Raw genomic sequence first — 24,986 nt, forward strand, 5'->3', positions numbered from 1 at the left:
TGATGCTAATCTTTCTTTGCTGCCACAATGCTGAGGGTGGCGCCCTCTCGCTTCGCCACACAAACAAATAAATAAAGAGTAAAACAGCCTCTGAGCAAACGGCAGTGTATTTCACCACAAAACACAGAGCCACCAATAAGGCACCGAGAAAAGAAAAAGACAAAAGCAGAAGGTCAAAAGGAGGGAGCGGCACCAAGTCTTTACTAGCCTCCATCTTGTCCTCTGTCCTGTTTTCCATCCTTTTTCTTTTTCCCCTCACTCTACAGTTTGTCCTTGTTGTCGTCTCTTAGCACACGTCCAGTGCTGTGACAACATCTATTTACAACATTATTAAAAAATAAAATTTAAAAAAAAGGTGTGCCAAGTGGGTTAGTTGTACATTTACAGTGCTGCTGTTACAGAGTGGTATACTTTTTCCGCCCCAACACACACACACACAGAGTGACAGACACTTTTACACTCGTCTATATACAGGAAATGAGCTGGAACAAAAGGCCATCGGTTCAATTCAAAATGAACATAAATTAAGCAGTTGAAACACTGTATTATTATAACATGTGGAAGTGCTCATTAACCTTTTGGAGCAGCGGGTGTGTGGATCTTTTTCTCATCAGGGGCCATACAAAATGTATGACTTTTTTATTATGAACTTTAAAAAAATATATATATTTTGTATTATGAACATCTGTGGGTTCAATGTTTTGTATTTGTCTTAGAATTTTTGGGACTTGTATGGATCAAATACGGGAGGTATATACAATGGATTTAAAACTAAAGTCTACACACCCCTGTTCAAATGTTAGCTTTTGTGATAAAAAAAAAAATACCACCAAGATTATTACAAAACATTTCCCACCATTAGTGTGACCTATAACCTGTACAACTAAATAAGATTTTTTTCCCCTCAAAAGTAAAAGTAAAAATGAAGGCCATTTTCGACATCCCAGTTACAATAGGGTGTGCACACTTTTACTACTACGTGATATCAGTGGTTTATTTTTGACTTGCTGTCTTTTCAGTTACGTTGTGCAGGTTAAAGGTCACATTCATGATGGAAAAAGGATTGAAACGACTGACTGCCGCAGTTGGGCATCCATGGCAATCACGGGGTAGACTCAGCCTTGCTTTAGGAATTACATGGCACTGATACATTGTGAAATGATATCCGATTGACATACTGTACATTGAATTCATGGCCATTGGGGAAAAGCTCATCCTCAAAACATGAAATTCTTTTTGTTAATGTTGACTCACTTCTCCACTAAAGCGCAGATTTTTTTCAAATGTGAGCAAGCTTATGATAAGGAAGAAAATCAGCAAGCGCTCTCTTACTGCTCTTGTAGTGAGTGTGTGCGTTGTACTCCATATAACCACATCTCCATCGACAATCATGGCGGCGATACATTGTGGTAGTCAGTGACCCGATGCGCAGCTCGGAAAATGCAGATAAAAAAAAAAAAAAAAAAACATTTTATGTTAGCTCCCACTCCAAAAATGTTTCAAATGGTGCTAATACTTCACAGGATGACAGAAAAGGAGCGATAGTGAGTCTTTTTCAAGGCTTCGGCGACGCACACAAAAATAACGTCTGCGCCTGACCTGCTACGTTGCTAACTTGCTAGCTAGAGCGCACAGGTTTGCCTCAATCGTGTAAACGAATGCACGAACGCATAAAGACAAGCGAGAAGACAAACCGATGTGAAGTTCACTCACAGGCCGCTTGTGCAAGCGCGTCACATAACGCAGCATATGACCACAGTGGGCCAAACGGTGCGTCATGCGCACCCCCAGCCTCCCTCCAGCCCCGACTCCGGACTTGATTTAGTGACTGTGTTGTCATTAGTCTTTCAAACGTCCATAAAAGCAAACACTTTAAGCGCCTGTTTTGTTTGTCTCATTTTCCATAGGCAAGAAAGGGAAGAATGCGACGGACTGATACTGTACATGTTGGGATATATCATGTGGGTTGGGTCCACGGGTTGTGCTCGAACCACTCGGCGGGGTCCACTAAACTGCTCCACAGGTTAGTGTTAATACAGCCTCGTCCCGGCACAGGCTTTTCTAACCCCCACCTTCGCTCAAGTGTCATGAATGCTTTGTGTTACTGCAGCATGATGTCCTTGAGGTTCTCCTGCAAGATGGTGTCCTTGACGGCGTGAAAGACAAAGCGGATGTTTTCCGTGTCCACCGCCGTGGTGAAGTGGTGGAACAGCGGCTTGCCTCGGTTTCGCCTTTTACGGCTGAACGACTGCACCAGGAACGCCTGCGGGGAACAAGACATCGTAACAAGTGAGTGCTTGTGTGATTTGATTAGAATGTGTTATAAGAGGACAGGACTTAAAAAGGGAGACTTTATGGAAATGGAATATTAACTGCTCAGTTTAATTATGCTCGAAATGCAAAACGCCTGTGGCTCTATTTTCGTGACTTGCGTAAAACCGGCGCAACGTAACCGCGCGGAGGCGGGTTAGACTTGGTGTTAATAATTTCTTGAACCAATAATGACAATAATAATAATAATGTGTTCAATTAATTGATTTCTACAGTGATCTAAAGTGTTCAATACCCAATATTGCCCGTTCAATATTTTTGTGTTCATTATAAAAATACATGACCGTCCCCGATTTCCTGTCACGTGATTGGATGGGGACAACTCTACATTTAAAGTGGAAGTCAACCCCCCAAAAAAAATCTTCTTGACAATAATATGTTCTATGCATAGTCTAAATACACAATTCTGGTTAATATTGTGAGAGTGGAATATGAGTAATGCAGCAAAATCCATCTCATAGGGCAGCCATTTTGCCACTTGCTATTGAATGAAAATGACATCACAGTTGCTCAGGTAACAACCAATCACAGCTCAGCTTCAGAAAACAGATGAGCTGTGATTGGTCATTGCTGCGCAACTGTGATGTCATCTTCAGTCGACAGCAAGTGGCAAAATGGCCGTCTCGTGAGATGGATAAAAACAGTTGGATTTTGCTACATAATTCATCTTCTACGAATGTAATATTAATCAGAATATCATGTTTTAGACTAGTGAGCTCATGTATAACATTATTGTCTAGAAATGTTTAACTCATTCACTCCTAGCCATTTTCACTGAAGCAACTCCCTTCGCTCCCGGCTGTTTTACTGGATTTTGACTGATTTTGCAAGGCGCACAGAATATTGTGTTCTATTGCTATAAAAACATGACACCTAACAAAAGAAAGATTAGTGTCTTTTCTTTCATCAGAATTTTTTTTTGTATCTGTTTCCGTTTTTGCAGCAATTAGCATTAGAATATAGCTAAGTTTCATCATTATTCACATTCCTGGTGAAATCACTGTCAAAAAGAGCTTGTTGCAACATGGCCCTGGCTGATCTCTTATACTCTGTTGCCACCTGCTGGCCGTATATTGTAATAACCACCATTGCTTTAAGCCAACTCTTCATGTCAGAAGCTGCATCAAAGCCTTCTGTATGCTCTTGCATAAAAAAACATTTGCACGTTTTTTTGCGTTTGAATGATTTAAGGCCGATTTCCTCTTTAACAATCGGGAGGGTTTCGGTACCTGCACGTCCTCCAGCCTGCGCGGGTCTCCCCTGAACTCGGGGAAGTACTTGCGAATGTCGACGGTCCGGATCTTGTCCACCAGCAGGTCGGTCTTGTTGAGGAAGAGGATGATGGAGACGTTGAGGAAGAGCTTATTGTTGATGATGGTCTCAAAGATGTTCATGCTCTCCACCAGGCGGTTGGTGCGCCGGTCCTCCATCAAAACCTGGAATCAACACACACCCGTTGAATCTACAGAGCAAATGACGATTTTTTTTGGGGTTGGAAACATTTTCCTTTCTTATTTATTTATTTCAATGGATGTCAGTGCTACGTGAATTTTCAATTTAATAGGAGGTCGACTGCGCAGCAATTAAGGAATCAGTCTTCATCATATGACCAATGAAAAAAGAGCTGAGGCAACAGTCGGGTTTGTTCAAGGCGACAACAAAGAAGAGCCTTGTCTCTTGTCCATTTTGTGTTTTTTGGAAAGGACACGTGGCAGGATAAAGACAGCACTGTCTGCCTCGTAAGGGGGTTACGTCACGTGATCTTAGCGTCTGCTACCTGGTCGTACTCGGACGACGACACCATGAAGAGGATGGAGGTGATGCCGTCGAAGCACTGGAACCATTTCTGCCTCTGTGACCGCTGCCCGCCCACGTCCACCATCTTGAAGGGGATCTTCTTGATGACAAAGTCGTGTTCGACGATGCCTTTAGTGGCCTTCCGGGCAAATAGAATGTCCTGCTTGCTCGGGATGTAGCTCTGAGAGGGAAAGACGGAAATTTGGGATTACACAAAGTTTTTCTTTTTACGGCGGACTTTCAGTTCAGCGTGACTCACCAGCTGACCGATGCGCTCCAAGTTATCCAAGAAGTATTTGACCGACTCACTCTGCAGACAAGGGAGGGGGTAAAATGTGTCAGTCATGAAATTCTGATAACAAACAAGCAGCGATGAGCCCTTTTTCATGGCTAGTCATCGAAGAGATAATCAAACTTTGACGCCATTGCTTGGGACACAGTTGTGAAGTGGAACCAAATGTATATGATGCTTTAAACATTTTTTTAAAAATATTTATTTATTTATTTTTTTTACAAATAATTGAAAAGTAGGGTGTGTGAAAGTATTCACCCCCCTTTCTCTCTGTGCAGCCAATTGACTGCAGAAGGTCCTTGATGATTTCTTAATGGTTCAATGTTGACCTAAATGACTGATGATGATATATACACTCTAAAAACAGTTGGGTTAAAGTAATCCAACTATGGGTCAAAAATTACCCATAGTTGGGTTATTTTTGACCCAACTTTCTGGGTTGTTTTATACTAATTGTTGGGTCAAATTGACCCAAGTAGAGGATCGGCCTATTTTTTTAACCATAGTTGTGTTAGTTCTGACCCAACTGTTTTTAGAGTGTACGTGAGTTGGGTCAAAATGACCCAAGTAGAGGATCGGCCCATTTTTGACCCATAGTTGGGTTATTTTTTGACCCAACTGTTTTTAGAGTGTAGAGTGAACCTGCTATGTGACTGTCTCAGAGGTCTGTGTTTGCTGTGCATAATCTCACAGTGGCTTCCAATAATATTAACTATACAGTACTTTCGGGACTAAAACCTCTGTGCCAACTAAATTACTTTATTGGCAACTCGAGAGCTAAGTACTTTTTTGGGGTGGTAATTGCTGTTTAAAAATCAAGAAAAAAAGAACCACTTGTTTGTGCTTCTTGGTTCCAGTTAGAACAAATTTCACCCGAAATGGCTGCTTCAAACAAAAAATGGGATCAATTCATCGAAAGAATAGAGACTAACCCAGTGATTCCAGGAAAACAAAAAACATTTGACCCATTAATTAACATTTGTTCAACCATTACAAACTCAACTGAAGTTGCCCCACTTAGAAGAAAGGGTTTCCACGTGTCTGCTTTAACGTGGTTATCTCAAACCAATTTTGCCATGAATGTTGACAAACTGATACAAGCTCAGTGCGGCTTTTATGCAGTAGAAGACAAGAAACTTGTGATTTAAGCATCTATTACAATTAATAAACAACTTGTAGGTCAACGGGAGCGCGCAGCAAAACGTCTCGTGTGTGTGTACTGTCGTGAGCTGAGATAAGTGGAGTAGTCTATTAGATAAATTGTAAGCCAGAACTAGCTGACCCATTTAAATCCATGTTGTGTTGTAATTGCATTTTGTGTACTTTCCAGCAACACAAACAAAGGGAACAATGAGCAGTATTGACCGTATTATTCAAAGTCATTTATTTTACCATTTTCCATATCATACTAATAAATCTAATGCATTTATAATAATAATAATTATTATTATAATATGCAGGAAGTCTCTATTGAAGTCATTCAAAACTTCTCAGCAATGTGATTTGACGGTAGATTTGACCTTCCTATAATGACTTTTTGCTATCATTCTTCAGGCACTGCAAGGATGAATATTACAATATTTTATAACCTTTTCAAGCCATTACTCAGTGTTTATACCCTGCAGAAGTACGACTAATTAAAACTATTTTATGGAACTTGTCAACATGAATCATGTAGATTTGAAGTCATTTATGATCGGAAACTGCAAAAAGAACAAACGTAATGAAACAGACTTTAAGCACTTTTTTCACCTCCTCTTTCACATATAAGGTTTTTAAATATTGAAACTAGAACTTTGTAATATTGTACTTTATAAACCCGAAGAGTAATAACATAAATAGACTGTAAAAGAACTAACCAGTTTGTACGTTATGATTGAATGCTTTAATTCAATTTGTTCTGCTGCCCCTACACTTTGTGACTCAATGAGCTAAAATGATATTGGTCTTTTTTCGAAGAAGATGAAGAACGTGTAGTTCTTGATGCTAACAACCATTAGCATGTCAATGGCTAGTATTGGGCTAGCCAGGCTTTTCTTTCTGGAATTGTGGGGTTGTTTTAAATACATATATAATATTCTTTATTTTATGTTTAATTTGACATGAACATCAATTGTGAGTGGTTGATGCTAACCATTAGCATGTCAACGGCTAGCATTAGGCTAGCCAGGCCTTTCTTTTAGGAATTGTGGTGTTGTTTTAAATGCACAATATATAATTTTCTTTATTTTATGTTTAATTTGACATAAACATCAATTGTTAGTGACATAAAACAGCTTGGGGAAGCCTCTTTTTTTTTTTTCTTCCATATGTGTTACTTATTGTGAAGTGAGTTGAGTTGGGTTGACTGGCGCCATACAACGCTTGTATCTCAAGTCAAAGCAAAAGTAAGTCATAAGTCAGGTCACGCAGACACATGTGCTACAGGAAACAGCTGTGCGTGTGCAAAAACAGTGACGAGAGACATGAGGGAGGGAGGGAGTAAGTCCAACAGAACTGAGATACAAAGTCACTTTAGATGTCGCGCACACACATCATAGCTCTTTTTCATCTCGCAAACTTTGCCACTTCCTGTCCCGCTGAAGGAACCGATTCATTAAAGTGGCAACGAAGCGTTTTAAACGAATCAGTGTCAGCGGCCCGCACATGTCGAGCATCAACCCGGGGGGGACGGGATCCCGTGACCCCGCCGCTGACCTGCAATGTCACACTAGTAGAAAGCACACAAAGCCGCAAAGCTCCCATTGGCTAAGCAGGACGCGGACGGGCGGGAGGGAGGGGGACGGAACGGGGAATTCCCGGAGATGAAGGGATATGCAAACACAGACAGACACACACTTCCACACTCACTTTGACTTCCATCAGCAGTAATTGCACATCCTGATTATTCATGTAGTGGAGACATTAACAGCGAAATATCATTTTCAATTGAGTTTATGAGGCGAAATATGACAGTTTTAATAGCATTTGCTGCAGGGTTATAGATGAAAATGAAAATAGAGTGCAGTGTGTGTGTGTGTGTGTGGTTGACTAGAGTGAGAGGAATGTGTCCATGGCACGTATGCATACAGATTAGTGGCTTTATGACGGCAAAAACCTCAGTAGGCTCACATTCTGAAAGTTACATGACTGTGTGTGTGTGATAGACTGGGTGCACCACTATTGTTTGACCAACAAGCTGCTTAACCCCAAAGATGATGTATTAACTCACAGCTGAATATGGCCAACAAATGACCCCTTGGAAATAATCACACACTTTTTTTCCCTCCATCATTCTTGAGAACTGGAGAGACGATCTGTACCAGCCACGGGCATAATTGCTACAATGAGTAGCGTATTAAGAATAGGGGATTGTAAAAAAAATAAAAAATAAAATAAAAATAAAAAAGGGAGAGCAATGATGATGGCATGTCAAATCGGTAAAATTACTTTTTTTTTTTTTTCTTTTACAGGAGAGCTCAGTATTGTTCATTCGATTTGACATCATCATTGCTCTCCTTTTTTTTTTTAAAAAATCCAACAAATCAATTAAAAAAAATTTAATAAATGTTTTTTTTTTTTTTTTAATACATATACATATATATATATATATATATATATATACATATATATATATATATACATATATATATATATATATATATATATATATATATATATATATATATATACATATATATATATATATATATACATATATACATATATATATATATATATATATATATATATATATATATATACATATATATATATACATATATATATATATACATATATATATATATATATATATATATATATATATATACATATATACATATATATATATATACGTATATGTATATATATATATATATATATATATACGTATATGTATATATATACATATATATATATATACGTATATGTATATATATATATATATATATATATACGTATATGTATATATATATATATATATATATATACGTATATGTATATATATATATATATATATATACGTATATGTATATATATACATATATATATGTATATATATATATATATATATATATATATATATATGTATATATATGTATATATATATATATATATATATATATATATATATGTATATATATGTATATATATGTATATATATATATATATATATATATATATATATATGTATATATATATATATATATATATACTTTTTTTTTGTATGTGGGTGAGGATGTGTATGTGTGTGCGTGCGTGCGTGCGAGCGTGTGTGTATTCATCAGTTCACCTAAAGCCCATTAAAAAAAAATCCCATACTAATAATATAATATAATAAGAAATTGCCAAATGCAGAAACATCAATGTAAGTTATCACGGTAAATCGGTAAAATTACCGAATGAACAATACTGAGCTCTCCAGGGGAAAAAGAAGAAGAAGAAAAAAAGAATAGGGGATTGTTTGCAAAAGTGGACATAAACGGTTGATTCAGCAGTTGTTGTTCAAAAGAAGAACATGCCATCAGCTGTGGGAAGAATTTATTGTTTAACTTTCCCCACAGATGAGAAGAAATGTAGTAAAATATCTATCAAATATTACAAAGAAAATAGACAAGAAAAATACCACCACTAACAGCAATAACAAGTTCTGCGACCCAAACGCAGCCTACATTTTAACTGTAATGAATGGGTTTAGGGTTATCTGCAATCTTTATTCCTGTCATGAATCATAGATTAGATTAAGAGAGGTGATAAACTTGGAAAAAGTCAAACGATGCGAGACTCTGTAATTTTGGCTTTTACAAGCGACAGATCTTAATTAAAGATTCAACCACTTCGTAAAAAGACTTGAATTCAATTATGACAAAATAAAACTTTGAACACGACATACCGGTAGTTAAACTTAAAAGGAGTTTTAGAGTGAGACCAGCAGGCTCCGCGCCATGGTTGCTAACCAAAATTGCAAACCACAGTAAAACAACCCCGACGACGTACATTTCGGAATTTGGCCAAACATTTTTTTTAGGGAAACTTCGCCTCTAAGACTGGATTTCGTCCGAGTGCTGATCCATCTGATTCCAAAATAACAAAACCGCAATAAAACCTTTGCGTTTGCTCTAGCTTAAATTGACAGTGGTTGATTTTCAATGTGTTTATTTGTGTTGTTTGGGCATACTCAGCTATTTATACAGCCGTAAGTATGTCAGCGATTGGTGTACTTTGATGACGTCAAGCTAGCATAGACGTGTTGGAGGGCGTGTTGAGTCTGAGCTGCAGTGATTAACTCACTCACTCCCAGCCATTTTCACTGATGCAACCCCCTTCGCTCCCAGCTGTTTTACTGGATTCTGACTGATTTTGCAAGGCCCACAGAATATTGTGTTCTATTGCTATAAAACAAGGAACCTACCAAAAGAAAGATTAGAGTCTCTTCTTTCATCAGGAAAAAAAAAAAGTATATTTCTATCTGAATATAGAATATAAGTTTCATCATGATTCACAAATCTGTTTAGAACTGTGGGTAAATGAGCTTGTTTGCAACATGGCCCTGGTTGATCTCTTATACTCTGCTGCCACCTGCTGGCTGTTTTTGTAATTACTATTATTGCTTCACCCGTTCTCTGCGGGTCGGAGGCTGCATCAAAGCCTTCTGTAAAGCTTGAATTTTGCGTCATCCACTTTCCCACTGATTCGGTCTTCCCATGTTTGTTTAAAACTGTGCTGGGACAGGATACAGTGACACCACAGCAGTAAACCATTATGTAGTGTGTGTTTGTGTGAGTGTACGCAGCCTTTGTACATCTGTTTAAGGCTCTGACACACACACACATACACAACGCTCGCTCCAAACACAACATCATATATTTTTAGTCCCAACAGGACTTTGCGTCAGTCAAAGGAGCTCTTGGCGCTTGGTCACCATATCAAGCGCAGGGTGTTATCAGGGTGTGGTGAGAGGCCTGCAAGTAAACAAAATGCCTGCCCGGGTTTGTTTTTCTCCCTTCTCCCCATCCCCCTTTCGTCTCCCTTGCCTTCTTTCCTAAGTTCCCCTCTGTCTTCCCTCCCTCTCTGCGGTGTCTGACTGTGGCTCGGGTCCAGCCGAGCCTGGGAAAAGCTGACCGAAAAAAGCCTCTGCGGGAGAGGAGCAGGGGGGGGGGGGGGAATCTAACCCTTGGCATACACTCTTTATGACTTTAGAAAACTGTTGCAGACAGCATTGTGAATTCATTGTGTAAGGAAGTGGAGAAAAATGGCAAAGTTGAAAGCAGGCGAAAAACATGCATGGTCATATCTTGGATCAGATTACGTTTATAAATCCGTACGATTCTCGCAGGGACAAAGTTGTCAGTTTAGTGAGAAAGTGTATTCGGCCATCTTGTGTCAGATATGAGACATCCATTTTATTGGCTTTTTTTCTCAATATTTTGTTGATAAGGAAATTGGGAGTGGTAGAACATGCTAATTCGAAGGAACATTGCCGACTACCGGCCTGGCATGAATATTTAGCAAGATATACACATACTAATAATTGGTTGAATGAGAGCCAGATTCCATGCATTCTGATCAAAATCAACAAAATTGTCTCCAAATGATTATCCTGAGCAATAATTATCCTGCAATATTGATATTGTTTTCATTAATCCGGGCAAAGTTTTTCCAGTCTTTAAAATGTCTAAAGTGGAGTACAAACATGACAATAATGGGGCCAAAATCGAGCAGTTCCAGCTTTGAAACACTACACGACTTCATTTTTTTAAATTGAGCATTTTTTTCAGTGTTTCCACAGTAACGTTTTGTGATCTCTGCCTCTAAAACACCACTGTTGTATAAACAAGCGTCCAAAAAGGCTGTTGTTATTTTAAAATGACCCCTAAGGACAGGTCACTGGCCAGCAAAAGATTGTGGGCAAAAAATAACCCATCAGCTTCAGCAGTTGTAGACAGACAGATCTAGAGCGGATGCGGCAATGGACCATCCTCCCCCAGCTCCCCCCCCCGGACTGGACTGTCCTTGAGCATGACAACCGATTGCCTACACGGTTCCTCAGACGCCACTCTGTTTATGCTCTGCTCACTATTGTGATAGGTTAAATATATAAATATAAAGATAATTCTTCAGTTCTTCACTAAAATTGTCACAGCAGTTTCACAGATCACACAGAAATGAACTGCAGCGCTGCATGCCAGACCAGTAGTTGGCAGTGTCACTTTGTAAAATGCCAAACAGCTTCTTGCCCGCATATTGTTCCATCCAAGAGCTTAATTTGTGTTTGGGTGGAAATGATAGTAGTGTAGTTTTCATCAGTTCTGAGAACTGTTTCAAATTTGTATTATTTTCTCTGTAGACACTTAAAAATGTAACTGTCAATTTGCTGTTCAGTCGATTACTCTTTGCTTGGCTCCAGCCACACTCCGCACTGAGGAATGACAGTGTTTAGCTTCGCTAGCTAGCCAGCTACGGCTTGTTTGTTGAACACATGCGCTAAGACTTTGAAGGTTAGATTTAGTATTCAATTGTTGAGATACAGCGTTGAACTCTTTTACTTTTCACTAGTCCGCTATGAGGACCCACACACAACACAAAACCGAGTGAGTCAGTGACTTATTGGAACCATATTGACGCCGGCTCGCAGGCTAACAAGCTAGTGGGCTACAGGGCTAGCGTCAGTCTTTTTAACACTATTCTCTTTGGTCTGCCAAATTTATGACATTTTATTTTCACTTTACAGGGACTTTAAATTAAATTAGTTTTCATCAATTCTGAGAACTGTTTCAAATTTGTATTATTTTCTCTGTAGACACTTAAAAATGTAACTGTCAATTTGCTGTTCAGTCGATTACTCTTTGCTTGGCTCCAGCCACACTCCGCACTGAGGAATGACAGTGTTTAGCTTCGCTAGCTAGCCAGCTACGGCTTGTTTGTTGAACACATGCGCTAAGACTTTGAAGGTTAGATTTAGTATTCAATTGGTGGGATACAGCGTTGAACTCTTTTACTTTTCACTAGTCCGCTATGAGGACCCACACACAACACAAAACCGAGTGAGTCAGTGACTTATTGGAACCATATTGACGCCGGTTCGCAGGCTAACAAGCTAGTGGGCTACAGGGCTAGCGTCAGTCTTTTTAACACTATTCTCTTTGGTCTGCCAAATTTATGACATTTTATTTTCACTTTACAGGGACTTTAAATTAGCTGCTTAAAATAATAATAATAATAAAACCGAGGGCCGCGCAGCTGCAACATACTGACCATATCAGCCTGGGCCTCCAGATAAGGCGAGGCAGCGTGACATAAAGCTGTTGGCAGGCGTCTCGCGCACGTACGGTGTGCGAGGGCGAGACGGAAGTGACTTACTGTCTGACTCCAGATTGCGTTGTCACTGATAAATGCGCAAGAAGGTAGAAGGTCGAGCTTTTCAGCCGAGTGCTTTGCTTCCGTGTCACAAAAAGACCAACTCGCAGGGAAATAAAAAGTGCAGCAGCAGCTAAAACGGGCGGCTGGTGGAGCTGAGAGAACAATACAGTCTGTGATCCTTCCATGAAACTCAACCTTTTGCTTGCCATTAAGCATCTGTCTGGTCCATCACAGAGGATTTGCTGGCATTGACATGCTTACTTGCTGAGCAAAGTGCTTCTCCAGCTCTTCTACAACTCAGGTTTTTTTTCCAAGAGAATATAAAATGGCAGTTTTAGGAGTCTCCTTTTCTTTCTCCTCAGACATGAGAGGGTGGGAGACTTTTGGAGAAATGATTATCTGACTGGAAAAAAAACAGTCAGCGCTCTTAAGTAGACCCCTGACTCTCTATTCTCTCCTTTTGGACTGTTGTATGCTTCCAACTTTGTGGGGGAGAGTTTGGGGAAGACCCTTTTCTGTTCCAGCATGACTCAAAGTACGATCTACAGACGTTCTCGGATTAGTTTGACCGATGGCGTTAAATTGATTGTTGATTAATTAGTGCTATGGAATCATAGTGGTATATTTATTCGCAATTATAAATATTATAGTTGGGGGTGTCCAAGACTCTCAGCAGGACTCTGTTCCCATTCCCTGCGGATGCACTATTGCAACACGAATGATAGTGTTAGACAACAACTAAACTATGGAGGATCAAAACTGCCAAAATTTTAAATAAATAAATGACTAAAGGTGAAAATAAAAATGGATATAAAAAACATAATTCAAAAATTAAATACAAAAAAATAAATTTTATGGGAAATAAAAAATAGATGTATATATATCCCCAAAAAAAACAAGTAAAAAAAAAAAAAACAAGATTCAAAAGATAAAAATAAAAGTTGAAATAAATACAAAACTAAATGTATAAATAGAATTAAATATCAATCATAAAATAAAAACGCTCTGCTCTCACATTTAATTATTTCATGCTGCATACACTCTGTCAAGTGATAGTCAAAATGTTATTCAAATGATGGGGCGGTCCTACGCGTGTCGTGGGTTGGGCTCCGCTGTTGCACACTGCCGAGAGTGAGTGGGTCGGCGAACAAGCCGTCGCCGGCTTGCATGGAGAGCTCCAGCAATGGACGACTATCTTGTCCACTGTCACCACCAATTGCAACTCGAGTTGCTGGACAACAAGTCGTGATGACAGTGGACAAGATAGTCGTCCATTGCCGGAGCTCTCCATGCGAGCTGGCGAGACTTCCTTGTTCGCTGACCCCGCCCACTCGACCATTGAAAGGCAGTTTGCAGCGGCAGAGCCCAACCCAAGACACGCTTAGGACCGCCTCCTCATTTGAATAACATTTCGACCTGACAGAGCATCTGCAGCATGAAATAAATGTGAGAGCAGAGCGTTTTTATTTATTTATTGATATTTAATTATATTTATATATTTAATTGTGTGTTTATTTCGACATTTATTTTATTTTTATCTTTTGAATCTCGTTTTTAATTTTTGTATTTAGGGATATATATATGTTTTTAATTTCCATTTATATGTATTTTGGGGGATTACATTTTTGAATTATATTCTTTATATCCGTTTTTATTTTGACTTTGTCATTTATTTCTTTATTTTTAATTTTGGCAGTTTTGGTCCTCCATACTAAACGACCGCCACCCTGCAGTGACAGGCGGCGCTGCTCACATAGACAGCTGACCGTCGCACTACTCACCAGCTGGAACTCGGAGCGCCTGGCGTAGGCCTGCTGGATGCTGGCGTCGGCCCACAGCGCGCTCAGTGCCATCACGTACAGCTGGAACTCGCCGGGCTCGACACCCACGGCGCCTGTCCGTCCCTCCCACGACATCACCAGCATGCCTTGCTTTTCATTCTCGCAGCTCTGCCAGCTGATGCCAAGCTTGTCCCGGGCGTCCACCAGCACGCGCATGCCCTGCGGGGACCCAGAAGTGACACAATCAGGGCTAAAGGTGCAACGATTAATCAATTAATTGATTCAATTCAATAAAAAAAAAATGTAATTCTTTAAAAGAAAAAGAAATGAAAGGGGACAGAAAGAAGAAAAACTTATATCTGCCCCTAATCATTACAGTATGTGTTCAAAAAAATTTTTAAAGTAAAAAATAGAAGTACTGATTCAACTCCTTTATAGTGAAAATAAAAAAAGAACAAACTGAAGTAAAAAGCAAAAATGCTAAAAATCCTAAAGTAAGAATGAATTTTTACTGTCAATTAAATACAACACCCATGTTAATAACTTGGCGCAACAAAAATGCTCAGAAAAAGAAGAAAAAAAATTACGTTACACGTTGGCTCTACTTTTATGCTATCAAAGGCTACCAACTTCATATACAGTAATTTCTGGCCTATAAGGCACACCTGACTATAAGCCGCGCTAGCTAAATTTGGGGAATACTCGAGTTTGTTACACAAACTCAAACTCAAGAAGTACAGATACCTAAAAAAAAATCGACTTAAGGACAGTAACAAAGTATTTGTTAGCCTACTTTGCTACTTGCCTCCACTGGAGTAGAAATGTCCTTATGCAAGTGCTGCCTAAAGTGGAACACTTCTACTTTAGTGGACCTTTTACTTGGAAAGCTGGAGTAACCCAAACACTGATGCATTCATGTAGCCTTCTGAGGGTTTTTATTTTTGTGTGTGGGAGGTCTCCTCTTGGGATCAAACAACCCAACACAAACCCTTGGTGTGGTTATCTTATCGTTAACGGGCGACCTTTAATGAACATCATTTGGATGCTATCATGCTGACACTGCCTTGTAATCAACAAAACAGTGTATCTCTTGTTGCCACAGTGACATTTAATCACCTACTTTACTGGTCTATTTATAATATTGGTAAACCAGCCAAAACGAGTTACTGTTGATAGTTGTGTGCAATAATAATCAAACAATGTTTACTTTTTTGCTAGCTGCTAGTACATACATTTAATTAGCATGTAACCACGGTGTTTTCCATTCAACCATATTCTCCGCTGCCGCTTGCCATCACCATTTATCATTATTATTATTATTTTTTACCAGCTCCAAGCTGGTTAGAAAAATGATGCGTCCACGTTCACCATCCTCCCTGCTTTGCCAGCTGCTCAGGAACTACTGGGAAAATGCTAGGCGCTAAGCTAACTTGCGGCCACAGCAGCTAGCAAGCCAGCCTTGCTAAAGACAGTGTAGACACGCCTGCTTAAGCCATTAATCCTCAGCTCCATGGTGGAGAATAAACTACACTTCTGATAAGTATCGTTATCACTAAAGGAGGGCAAAGAGTAACTAAGCATGTGACGCGCCAAACAAGAAGAGAGAACAGGACACAACGGGGAAGCCATGCTAACCGTGAAGCTAATGTCAGGGATGTGATTTTTCCGCTAATTCGCGGAATTACGCTTTTTTTTATCTCCCGCCCCAAAAAAAAAATCCGATTTTTTTTTTTTTTTTTTTTTTTTTAGTAGTTCATTGTGTATGCACATGACTCCGACAGATAACATCTTCTGCTATAACAAAGACATTTGTGGTATGCGCTAATATGAGTTACTTTTCATTTGGTCATGATACAATTATTTGTTCATGAAATTTGAACTCTTCAACATTATTTATGTGTTAACTTAGTAATCACATTAGTTAGATATGATGATATTCTCAGTGATAGTTTTTAAAAGCAAAGGCAGTCCAATGTTTTTGAATGTGACTGATTTTGAGTTGACTAAAACTGCCATTTTATATGGGATAGTTCAATATACATTGAAAATTTATGCTGTTGTTTTGTCTATTTCTTTGTCATGTGAGTGCATTGAAAGTACTTAAAAACACGGAAAACCCATGAGCCGGATCCGGGGGGCTACGTCCCCCTTGTCCCCCCACCAGCGGCCCCCAGACCCCCGGCTAAATTTTCAGATAATTTCACTTTGGTCAAATCACATCCCTGTAATGTGAAATAGTAAAAAAACAACACCAGTAGTTGCGCTTTGGTGGTACAGTGCACTTTTAACAGACATCTAGCTGGAAATGCGTGTAAACAACCATGAACAGGATTCCAATAGAGGACACCACATGCGCCCCACTGTGCGGTCTTGAGTGTGAATTTAAATACAGCATGTTCAATATATGAGGGTGTTTAAAAGGTCATAGTGTAAGTTGAATTAAGGTTTAGTCACTCATATGCAAACAAGCCACTTTAAAATGACTTATGTGACAGTCTAATGGCAATTTGTTCTGCTTATTCACGAATCATAGCGTTTTATCAGCCTAAAACATGACCAGAGGGCAAAAACAAAGACCTATTTGGAAACGACTTCCGATGTATTCCCGAGATGTGCTTTGTAGGAATTCTTGTGTATGTGTTGGCAATCTGAGTGCGATGGCCCTTGGTGACCTCGGTGACTAAGTAGTTTGTGCAAGACGGACAAAACCCTAAACAAACACAGACGCCCCGCAGCTGAACTGGTGTTTACCACAAAGACAGTTGTGTCTAACACGTTGTATGACACACAGCAGCCAGTAACACTGACAAATACATACAAAATAAAATAAATAAGCATTTGAGTCACATCCCTTGTTCACCATGGAATGAAACGTGCAAATATGCCACATGTCGTCTTTGCAATGTTTTTGCTTTGCTTCGCCATGTTAAGTCAATTATAATTATTTGCTTTGAGGTTTTGAAAGCTGCTGGTGGCAAAACCTCAAAATTCTAAGCAACCGATTCCAGTTCCTTGGAATCTCAAGTCACAGAACAGAATTGGCTTGTGTAAATGTTGCTTAGTTTATTGGATGTTTTACATGGCAGGAGGAAAAGCAGCTTTTCGGCCTCACTGTGCTATTTTCTTTTTTCTACGCGTCTCTTTTTTGTTTTAATTGCCTGCTTTGCGGAGACGGGGCCCATATTTGCTTTGGATGGGTCTCTGCTTTCTATCTCCGACAGCAAAGAGGTATTCCGCTGGCTCATAATCTCCCTTTAGGACCAGATAACATTCTAAAAATCTGCTTCGGCATCAGGTTTCTTCTTGTCAAATATATAAAGATTTTTTTTTTTTTTAATGGTACTCTAAAATGTTTTACACCACAGGTTGCCAAACATCGTAAAACTGAATCCACCATTTTGCTTGTTTATGTTAGCCTTTGCTAGAAAATGGTCCATCACAGCAAAGACGGTTTGGAGCAGAATAATTCTGCTCGAAGGAGTTGTACCAATGCGTGGATGTACTTCAACTTTGCATCTTATGTCATTTTGTTCTTTGGACAGCAAACTATGCGCAACTGCTTCAAGACTCAATGACCGGACAAGTCCAAACATTGCGGCGAAATGTTCACAATCAATCGTCCATCTGTGGTATGTACAGCAAGTATGGAGTTTGTCTAGACGCAGGTTTGACTAATTCTGTCTCTGACAATAGCTGTCAAATGTAGGCTGGATGTATGTTGGAAAGGAAACTGCAGCTTTTGTCTGGCAATGTCCACAAGAGGAGAACTGAAAGTGAAAGAGTTGATTCCAAGGTTAGCCAGATCATCATAACTACTGTATGACGAGTCTTCAAAAGATACAAAATCACATTTAAGTCCCTCATGTTCCGACCACCGATGCAGTTGAGTTGTGCTCATCATCGAACGGTAAACCCCGATCTGAAAATGTGTCAGGTAGTTCTCCTAATACAGTATGTTGCAAAGCTAGTTTTAAGACACAGTTGTCAAACTCGAGGCTCGGGGCCAGATCCGGCCCCGGGTCGTAATTTTATTTGGTAAATCATGTGCGTCGTGTTTCTTGCAAATTGTCTTCACTTTCAACAAAGGCGGACACTTCCGTGTCTCCGGTTGCCCACCTATGACTTTTAACAACACTAAATTGCAAGCAGTTTTTTGTTATCAATCCCTCCTTTTAAATCAATTTAAAGCTAGTTCAACAATTATTACTGGCTTCTGATTTCAAAACTTGTTATCTATTAGTTTCTTGTGTACATATGATATGGTGATCAAACATTTATGGGCTCAGTCATAACGGCCCTCCATGGGATGCCATTAACTACGATGTGGCCCACGACTTTTTTATAAGAAATGACAATCCACTCCGAAAAAAACTATATTGGCCATTTTTCAACCACCGTGATTTTTGCTCAACTTCAGATTACAGTGGCATAAAATTCAAATAGATACAGGCTGAAATAACTTTTGAGTCTTTGGAGCAGGAAAACGTACCTCAGTCTAAAACCAAGGAGCCCATGTGCTGAAGAGATCAAAACTGCTTAGTGGAAACATGGATGATACTTCAATTGTATTTCACAATTGGATGTACAGTATTTCAGATGTTCGCCAGGTGTATATTTCTACTGATTTGGGGATTGTCCTGGAGAATGATGGCAAGTTGAAGAGGCATTGTATTGGTCTAACTGGAGCCTCTTATCCCAGTGTGGGCTGAGCGGATGTTCTCATCCCTCAGGAATAGTCTGGTATTGTTAGCTGGTGAAGGAGGCCCGGCTATGGCAGCAAACAAAGGGACATTTACACACATGCACTGATGCACACGCACACACATGCGGGGGATAAAAATATGCACTGTGTCAACAAACCGCTCTATAGTGGGAGGATGTCAATAGTAGGATAAACAATTATTCTAATGAACTTAATGAGAATTTTAGAGATAATTCCCTACATTAATTTTAGGATTGTTTTACATAAAAAAAAAAAAAAAATCTGAAATCCAATTTGTTCCAACATGTGCATTGTGTAAATCAAAATAGCTGTTAATGTGATTGCCACATATTTATTGACTTGAAAATTGCAGTTACTTGTTTGCCCCTCAAATTGCATTTATGTGTCTTACCTTCAGTATATTTTCATAAATAGTGTCCCTGAAGTCCAGAAGTGCCTTCTTGTCAAACTCTTGTCCGTTAATAATGCGCATCTGCTTGAGAAAAGTCGACTTCCCGCTCTCTCCTGCCCCGAGCAGCAGGATCTTCACCAGCCGCCTCACGGCTCTCCTCTCCCGGGCCAGCATGGCGTCGATCTCCCGGCTCCTCCGACGAGCCTCCCGCTCCTGCGCGGCGTCCCTTCCCCGGCTGCTCTCCTTGCTGCCGCCCGCGTCTCGGCTCGCCTCAGCCGGCAGCAGACAGCGGCTAAGGGTGCGGACCACTCCCGACATAGTTTGCTTCAGCAGACCCTCAGCGGGCAAATGTTCATCATAAGCCCCACCGCTCACACTCGTTAGGCCTACATTTAATTTAAACCGTCCTTTTGATTTTGTATATATTCAAAACTGAAAGCAAGTGGGAGACGTTGTCGTCTTGTCGTGGACCTGTAGACAGGATGAGTCTTGGTTGGAGCGCGCCATGTAAACGTCAACAAAATCCCAACGTGTTTGAAAATAAAGTTTGAATCTCTACAAAATGTTGAGTAAAATCCACTACAAGTCGGGTAAACAAGACAAAAGCGTCGTAACGTCCAACAACACGGCGAGAGCACTTCCAAACTTTCCCAGCACAGAAGCCGGCCAGCGGTGGTGAACTTGGGCAGCGGCCGGGAGGGTGCGACTCTTCGAGGGGGAAAAGGGGGCGGTGGTGGGACGGCCCAGGCGGAGGTCGGGAGAGCGTTACCGGTGCTCTCCACCGTGGGGCGCTGTAATGTAGACCTCCGGATACTCGCGGCTCGGCACCCGTGTAGTCACCTATTGTGTTAAAATAAATATTTTTGTTGTGTGTGTGAGGGGGGGGGGGGGTCTGGCTTTTTATTTATTAATTTGGGGAAGATTGTCAGACAAGTCATAATGACAGAATAGATGGAGGGACGATTGACAGAGATGTTGGATGATAGACGAACAGAATGATTAGATGGATTTATGGATGGATAGATTTTTGATTCATCTTTTGTTTTTTATGTGAATTCCCATATACAATTAGAAAAACATAAAAGCACAAATGCTTTCAAAGGCAAATTTGACATAAGCACAGTTTCTATATTATTGAGTCTTGAAGCGTGAAAGTGAAACTGGTTCAACTTTCAAGTGGCATACAATAAATTACGGTTCAATGCTAAATTGTGCTTTATTGCGCTGACATAATTTCAAATGTGTTTTTTTTTTCCATGCAAATGTTTTAAAGTTATGTAAAGGTCTCGTGGAGTCTTTTCTATGCTTTTTGAAAGAAATACAATACACGATGTTTATAAATCTTTGACAAGGACACAAGCATAGTATCGAAAGGCATTCATATTTAATGTTGCCAATGCACCATTCAGGGAAATGTAGATTTTACCAATAACACTTACTTCTTTTGATATTCATTCAGCTCAGGGCATATCTTTTGAGAGACTTGATGAATATCAGCTATCACCGTTTTTTTTATTTTAATTATTTATACCTCAGCCTTTCCTCCTCAATATCATGGCAAAATGCACAAAAACATTACAGAATAAAAACACAATGAAACGACCTTGTCATAGTGACAAGGCCTGAGTTTTTAAATTGAGCTTTTGAATGAAATAAATACAAAAAGACACCCTCGCTACTATTGTGCCCCAATGAGGACCTCAACAAAGTCTCCAATTAAATGTAAAAGTGTCTCGCAAACACAAGGTTACTGTAGTTTTTATGAGCGTGGGCCAAATGCTTCTGATGTTTATGTGCGGTTTGTCCTCCGTCAAGGTCTATGTGGTTTTGTGTGCAAACTTTTTCATTGTCAAACTCAAAAGTCTTTGCTACTTATTTATATTTATACTTAATTACTTCATCGGCGTGCCAACAATGTTTACGCATTAATAATCATTTGTACAACAGGCTCCGAAGAGATAGTAGGGAGGAGGCCTTTTTTTAACTTTTAACTTTTTACACCACCTGCTAAAAAAGTATTTAGCACTTCAAGTACCAGGCGTTGCGCAGTACGCCTAAGTGTTCCTAAAAAATGAAGCAGAAGTTATAGGCCTAATCTAAAAACATAAACAAAAAACAAAATTAATATTACTGTAGGCTAAATGTTAATTTCATGTAAAATTTTATTATAACTAAACAACTTTAATATTAATATTAGTCCTTGTGCTTTAGTTCAGTCAGCTTTATTTTTTTTAATACAGTATATGTACATTTGATTCATTTATTTACATAGTGCAAGAATAAGTTCAGTGTTAACAAGTGCAGTGTTCACATATCATTGTGAAACATTAACGGTTGACGTGATAAAGCCACAGATTGGTTTTCAATTTCATTATTTATAGATAGAACTTTTTGTGGAGCTGTCGTAGTGACACTTAGACGACTGCAAATGCTTAGTGAGTTAACAACTGTAATTGAAGTAGATAAATCTTCTTTCTAATTTATTAATGTTTTATTTGCCTTTCTTTTAGCATAAACCCAACCTAAAAGACCAAAATATTTATAGAAGATAAATCTGATATTGTTTATTGTTATACAGATCCATTTATTGCTTGTTTTTGCTAAATACATGGGATGCAGACCTTGAATTATTATTTTTTTTTATAATTAATCGCATTTGCAGTATGAAGAATGGGAGGTGGAGGAGCAATTCGATTTTTCAGAATCGCTCAGCCCTAGTGCAAAGTCATGGGGTATTTTTACAAAAGCATGTCACAAATTTTATTCGGACATAAATTGTTAAATAAATAAAAAACTAGAGTATTATAGACCTGCAATCTACTGTTACTGTGTCAAGTCATGGGTGTTGTTTCACTGCCTGGCCACAGAGGGCGCTGTTGGCTAAGATTTGACGAGTTGGAAGGGGGTTAAAAGAAGAGAAAGGCATCTCTCTCCTGCCTCTTTTCTTGGAGTGCACAGTCAGATCACTAATTAACCAAGATGAGTGGAGAACTAAAGAACACTATGTTCTTTACAAACACACAAATGACAGCATTCCCTCTTCAGTGGCGCTGCAGTATGAATCTGCATGTGTAAGCTCAAAAGTCACTTCGCCCCAATAGCAATGTAATTAGCCTAAAAGCATTCTCATCAGGCTTGCGACAACACACACACAGAGCCTATATCAGACTTTCGCTCCTTCAAGGCGACTTGTGTGAATCATGCCATGGCTGCGTTGCCTTGCCGTGCGTCTGTTTGCACGAGTCATTTATATGCTAATGAACGCGGAAGGCCATGTCGAGTAGCGAGTAGCGAGAGGGCTTGTGCCAGAGTAGAAGAAGAGAAGGAGGAAGAGACGTCACAGATAAGAAAGGAGAACCTTAAAGACATGCATTGGCTTTCTTTCTTGCAAAAAAGTCATCACAACACTATGTTTATCCCACTCGACCTCCTCCTGCACCTTTTCTTTGCAATGATTGTGATGAAATATTGTTATTGTCTGGATGCTGTCTGACTGGAGGTATTTGGGCACCAAACGGACCCCCCCCCCCCCCTCGCCCCCCCCGTACCTGACTAAAATGCCAAAGTGGCTTGAGTGACAGGCCCGCACTCCACTCGGCACCACCTGCGTCTACCTGCCTGCTGCCTCCACTGAGAGACATCAGACGGATCAGAGCCAGCGGGATGACTGGCAGCAGACATGTTTCATTTGCACCTAACCTTTATTTGATTCCTATATGATGGCCTTTACTATTTTAAAATAGAAATGGACTCTTTTTGCATGTATACGACTGTCAGCTAGGCCAAGTCAAGACAGATTGGCATTAATAGGCTAGGCTAGGCTATATGGCAGGGTAACTCTTTGACTGCCAGACGTTTTCAGAAAAGGGATGCCGTGGGTGCCAGATAATTTTAAGCATTTTGACTGATCTTTCAAGGTCCATAGAAAAGTATGTGTTTGGACTATGGAAACACACATACTACCAAAAAAAGATTGGACTCTCATCTTTCATCAGAAAAAAAAAGTTTGTTTCTACCTTATTCCGTTTTTCAGTAATCAACAATAGAAAATGGTTAGTTTCACCTCTATTTTGAAAAAACGTCTTTTAACGTCTTTGGCACTCCTTCATAGGGTTTTACTAAACGTTATTTAACGTTTTTGGCAGTCAAAGAGATATGGATCATTTCGAAACTCCAGGTTTTTCTAAAATTTCCGTAATGCAATAAAAATGCTTCTTTTACACGGCGAAAACAAATGGCGTATTGTATTGCTTTTGCCTATGACTAGCATACAAAACAGGCAGATTGTTATACTAGTCAAATGACATTCCATCACATTTTGAAATCAAAATAATCCTCAAAAATTTAATTAAATTGTCCAGATGTAAGGTGCTTCTAAATACGTTTAAATGTCATGTAAAACTTAATATATTTTAGTAGTTCAATTAAGAAAACTTCAACTAACATATAATATGCTAAATTGCAAATTCAATCAGTCCAATGGGCCCTATGAAATTTGCCTAGCAACAACTGACCGCCATGCAAAAAAGATGCTACAGCTAATCTGCGAACCTAATACGAACAAGCACTAAAGAAAATCGATGGAAGGAGAAATTTATTAGATTTGTTTTGGCCCACTGGGTAATTAAATTTTATAGTAAACCACAAAGCCATTTCCTGGTACAGTAAATCCTCCAACAGGTTCCATCTTTGCGATCCCATTTTTGCAGATTAAAATTATTTTTTTTGTAAATAACTCTATTTTGGTGTTAACTCTGGTTTATATTATGCATTATTTAACTGTCGGCCACTAGATGGCGACAGAGTTATTAAATGTAAGACGGTGCAAACGTGAAAGAAGAAGAATATGTTTTTGTGTCATCCATTGCTCTTGTCCTCTCTCAGTATGATATTTTAATATAGATTAAATATAGATTATATATAGATTAAAAAACGTTATTTTAGTTTTATTTCTATATCACGGGTTTCCCTTACTGTGTGAGTGTGTTGGAATGCAACCGCCGCGATGGAGTCGGGGATTACTTTTTATATAGCTTACTTACTACTGAAAGAGGAATAAAATTATTTGTCCTCTTTGCGTGTTCCAAAACTTGAAGACAGATTTAATGTAAGAAAAAACACCTTTGCAAAAATGATTTTAATGTAACAGAGATCTCTGGACATCGTAACAGACTCCAATTCATCACTTAACAGGTGGAATTCAGAGCGCCGAATGTGCCTCTTCCGCGTGTAAAATGGCTTCTTATAGTTAAAACCGACCGCCTCTCTTTCATTTGTAGACAAAACATACTCTCTGGGTACTTTTCCATGAGCGATGGCGAAAACAGTCAG

General features: G+C 39.3%; 1 protein-coding gene and 1 long non-coding RNA gene across 3 annotated transcripts in view; one reads left to right on the forward strand and one right to left on the reverse strand.

The window, feature by feature from the left end:
* LOC144055198 (uncharacterized) overlaps window positions 1-24,986 on the forward strand; it is an 84,455-nt gene that overhangs the window by 2,803 nt on the left and 56,666 nt on the right. The window contains exons 3-5 of one of the 2 annotated variants that reach the window (XR_013294787.1): window positions 1,908-2,023; window positions 2,111-2,289; window positions 14,457-16,145. This is a non-coding gene — a long non-coding RNA (uncharacterized LOC144055198). Of the gene's footprint in view, window positions 1-1,907; window positions 2,024-2,110; window positions 2,290-14,456; window positions 16,146-24,986 lie in introns of those variants that run through there. The other variant, XR_013294786.1, reaches the window with a different exon arrangement.
* Window positions 90-20,325, reverse strand: gna12a (guanine nucleotide binding protein (G protein) alpha 12a). The gene is made up of 6 exons (XM_077570980.1): window positions 19,656-20,325; window positions 14,542-14,760; window positions 4,388-4,438; window positions 4,109-4,309; window positions 3,561-3,767; window positions 90-2,263 (listed from the first exon to the last, which is right to left on the reverse strand). The coding sequence occupies exons 1-6, from the start codon at window positions 19,971-19,973 to the stop codon at window positions 2,102-2,104; spliced, it is 1,158 nt and encodes a 385-aa protein (XP_077427106.1). The 5' UTR covers window positions 19,974-20,325; the 3' UTR covers window positions 90-2,101.

The sequence above is a fragment of the Vanacampus margaritifer genome, chromosome 7 (assembly GCF_051991255.1).
Source record: "Vanacampus margaritifer isolate UIUO_Vmar chromosome 7, RoL_Vmar_1.0, whole genome shotgun sequence".
Classification (NCBI taxonomy): Eukaryota; Metazoa; Chordata; class Actinopteri; order Syngnathiformes; family Syngnathidae; genus Vanacampus; species Vanacampus margaritifer.

Excerpts from the sequence above, each read along its gene's own strand:
- gna12a (XM_077570980.1), bottom strand. The coding sequence starts at position 19,973 with ATGTCGGGAGTGGTCCGCACCCTTAGCCGCTGTCTGCTGCCGGCTGAG. Across the intron at positions 4,310-4,387 it reads TGGAGCGCATCGGTCAGCTG|AGCTACATCCCGAGCAAGCA; the intron begins GTGAGTCACGCT and ends TTTCCCTCTCAG. Across the intron at positions 2,264-3,560 it reads GCAGGCTGGAGGACGTGCAG|GCGTTCCTGGTGCAGTCGTT; the intron begins GTACCGAAACCC and ends TGTTCCCCGCAG.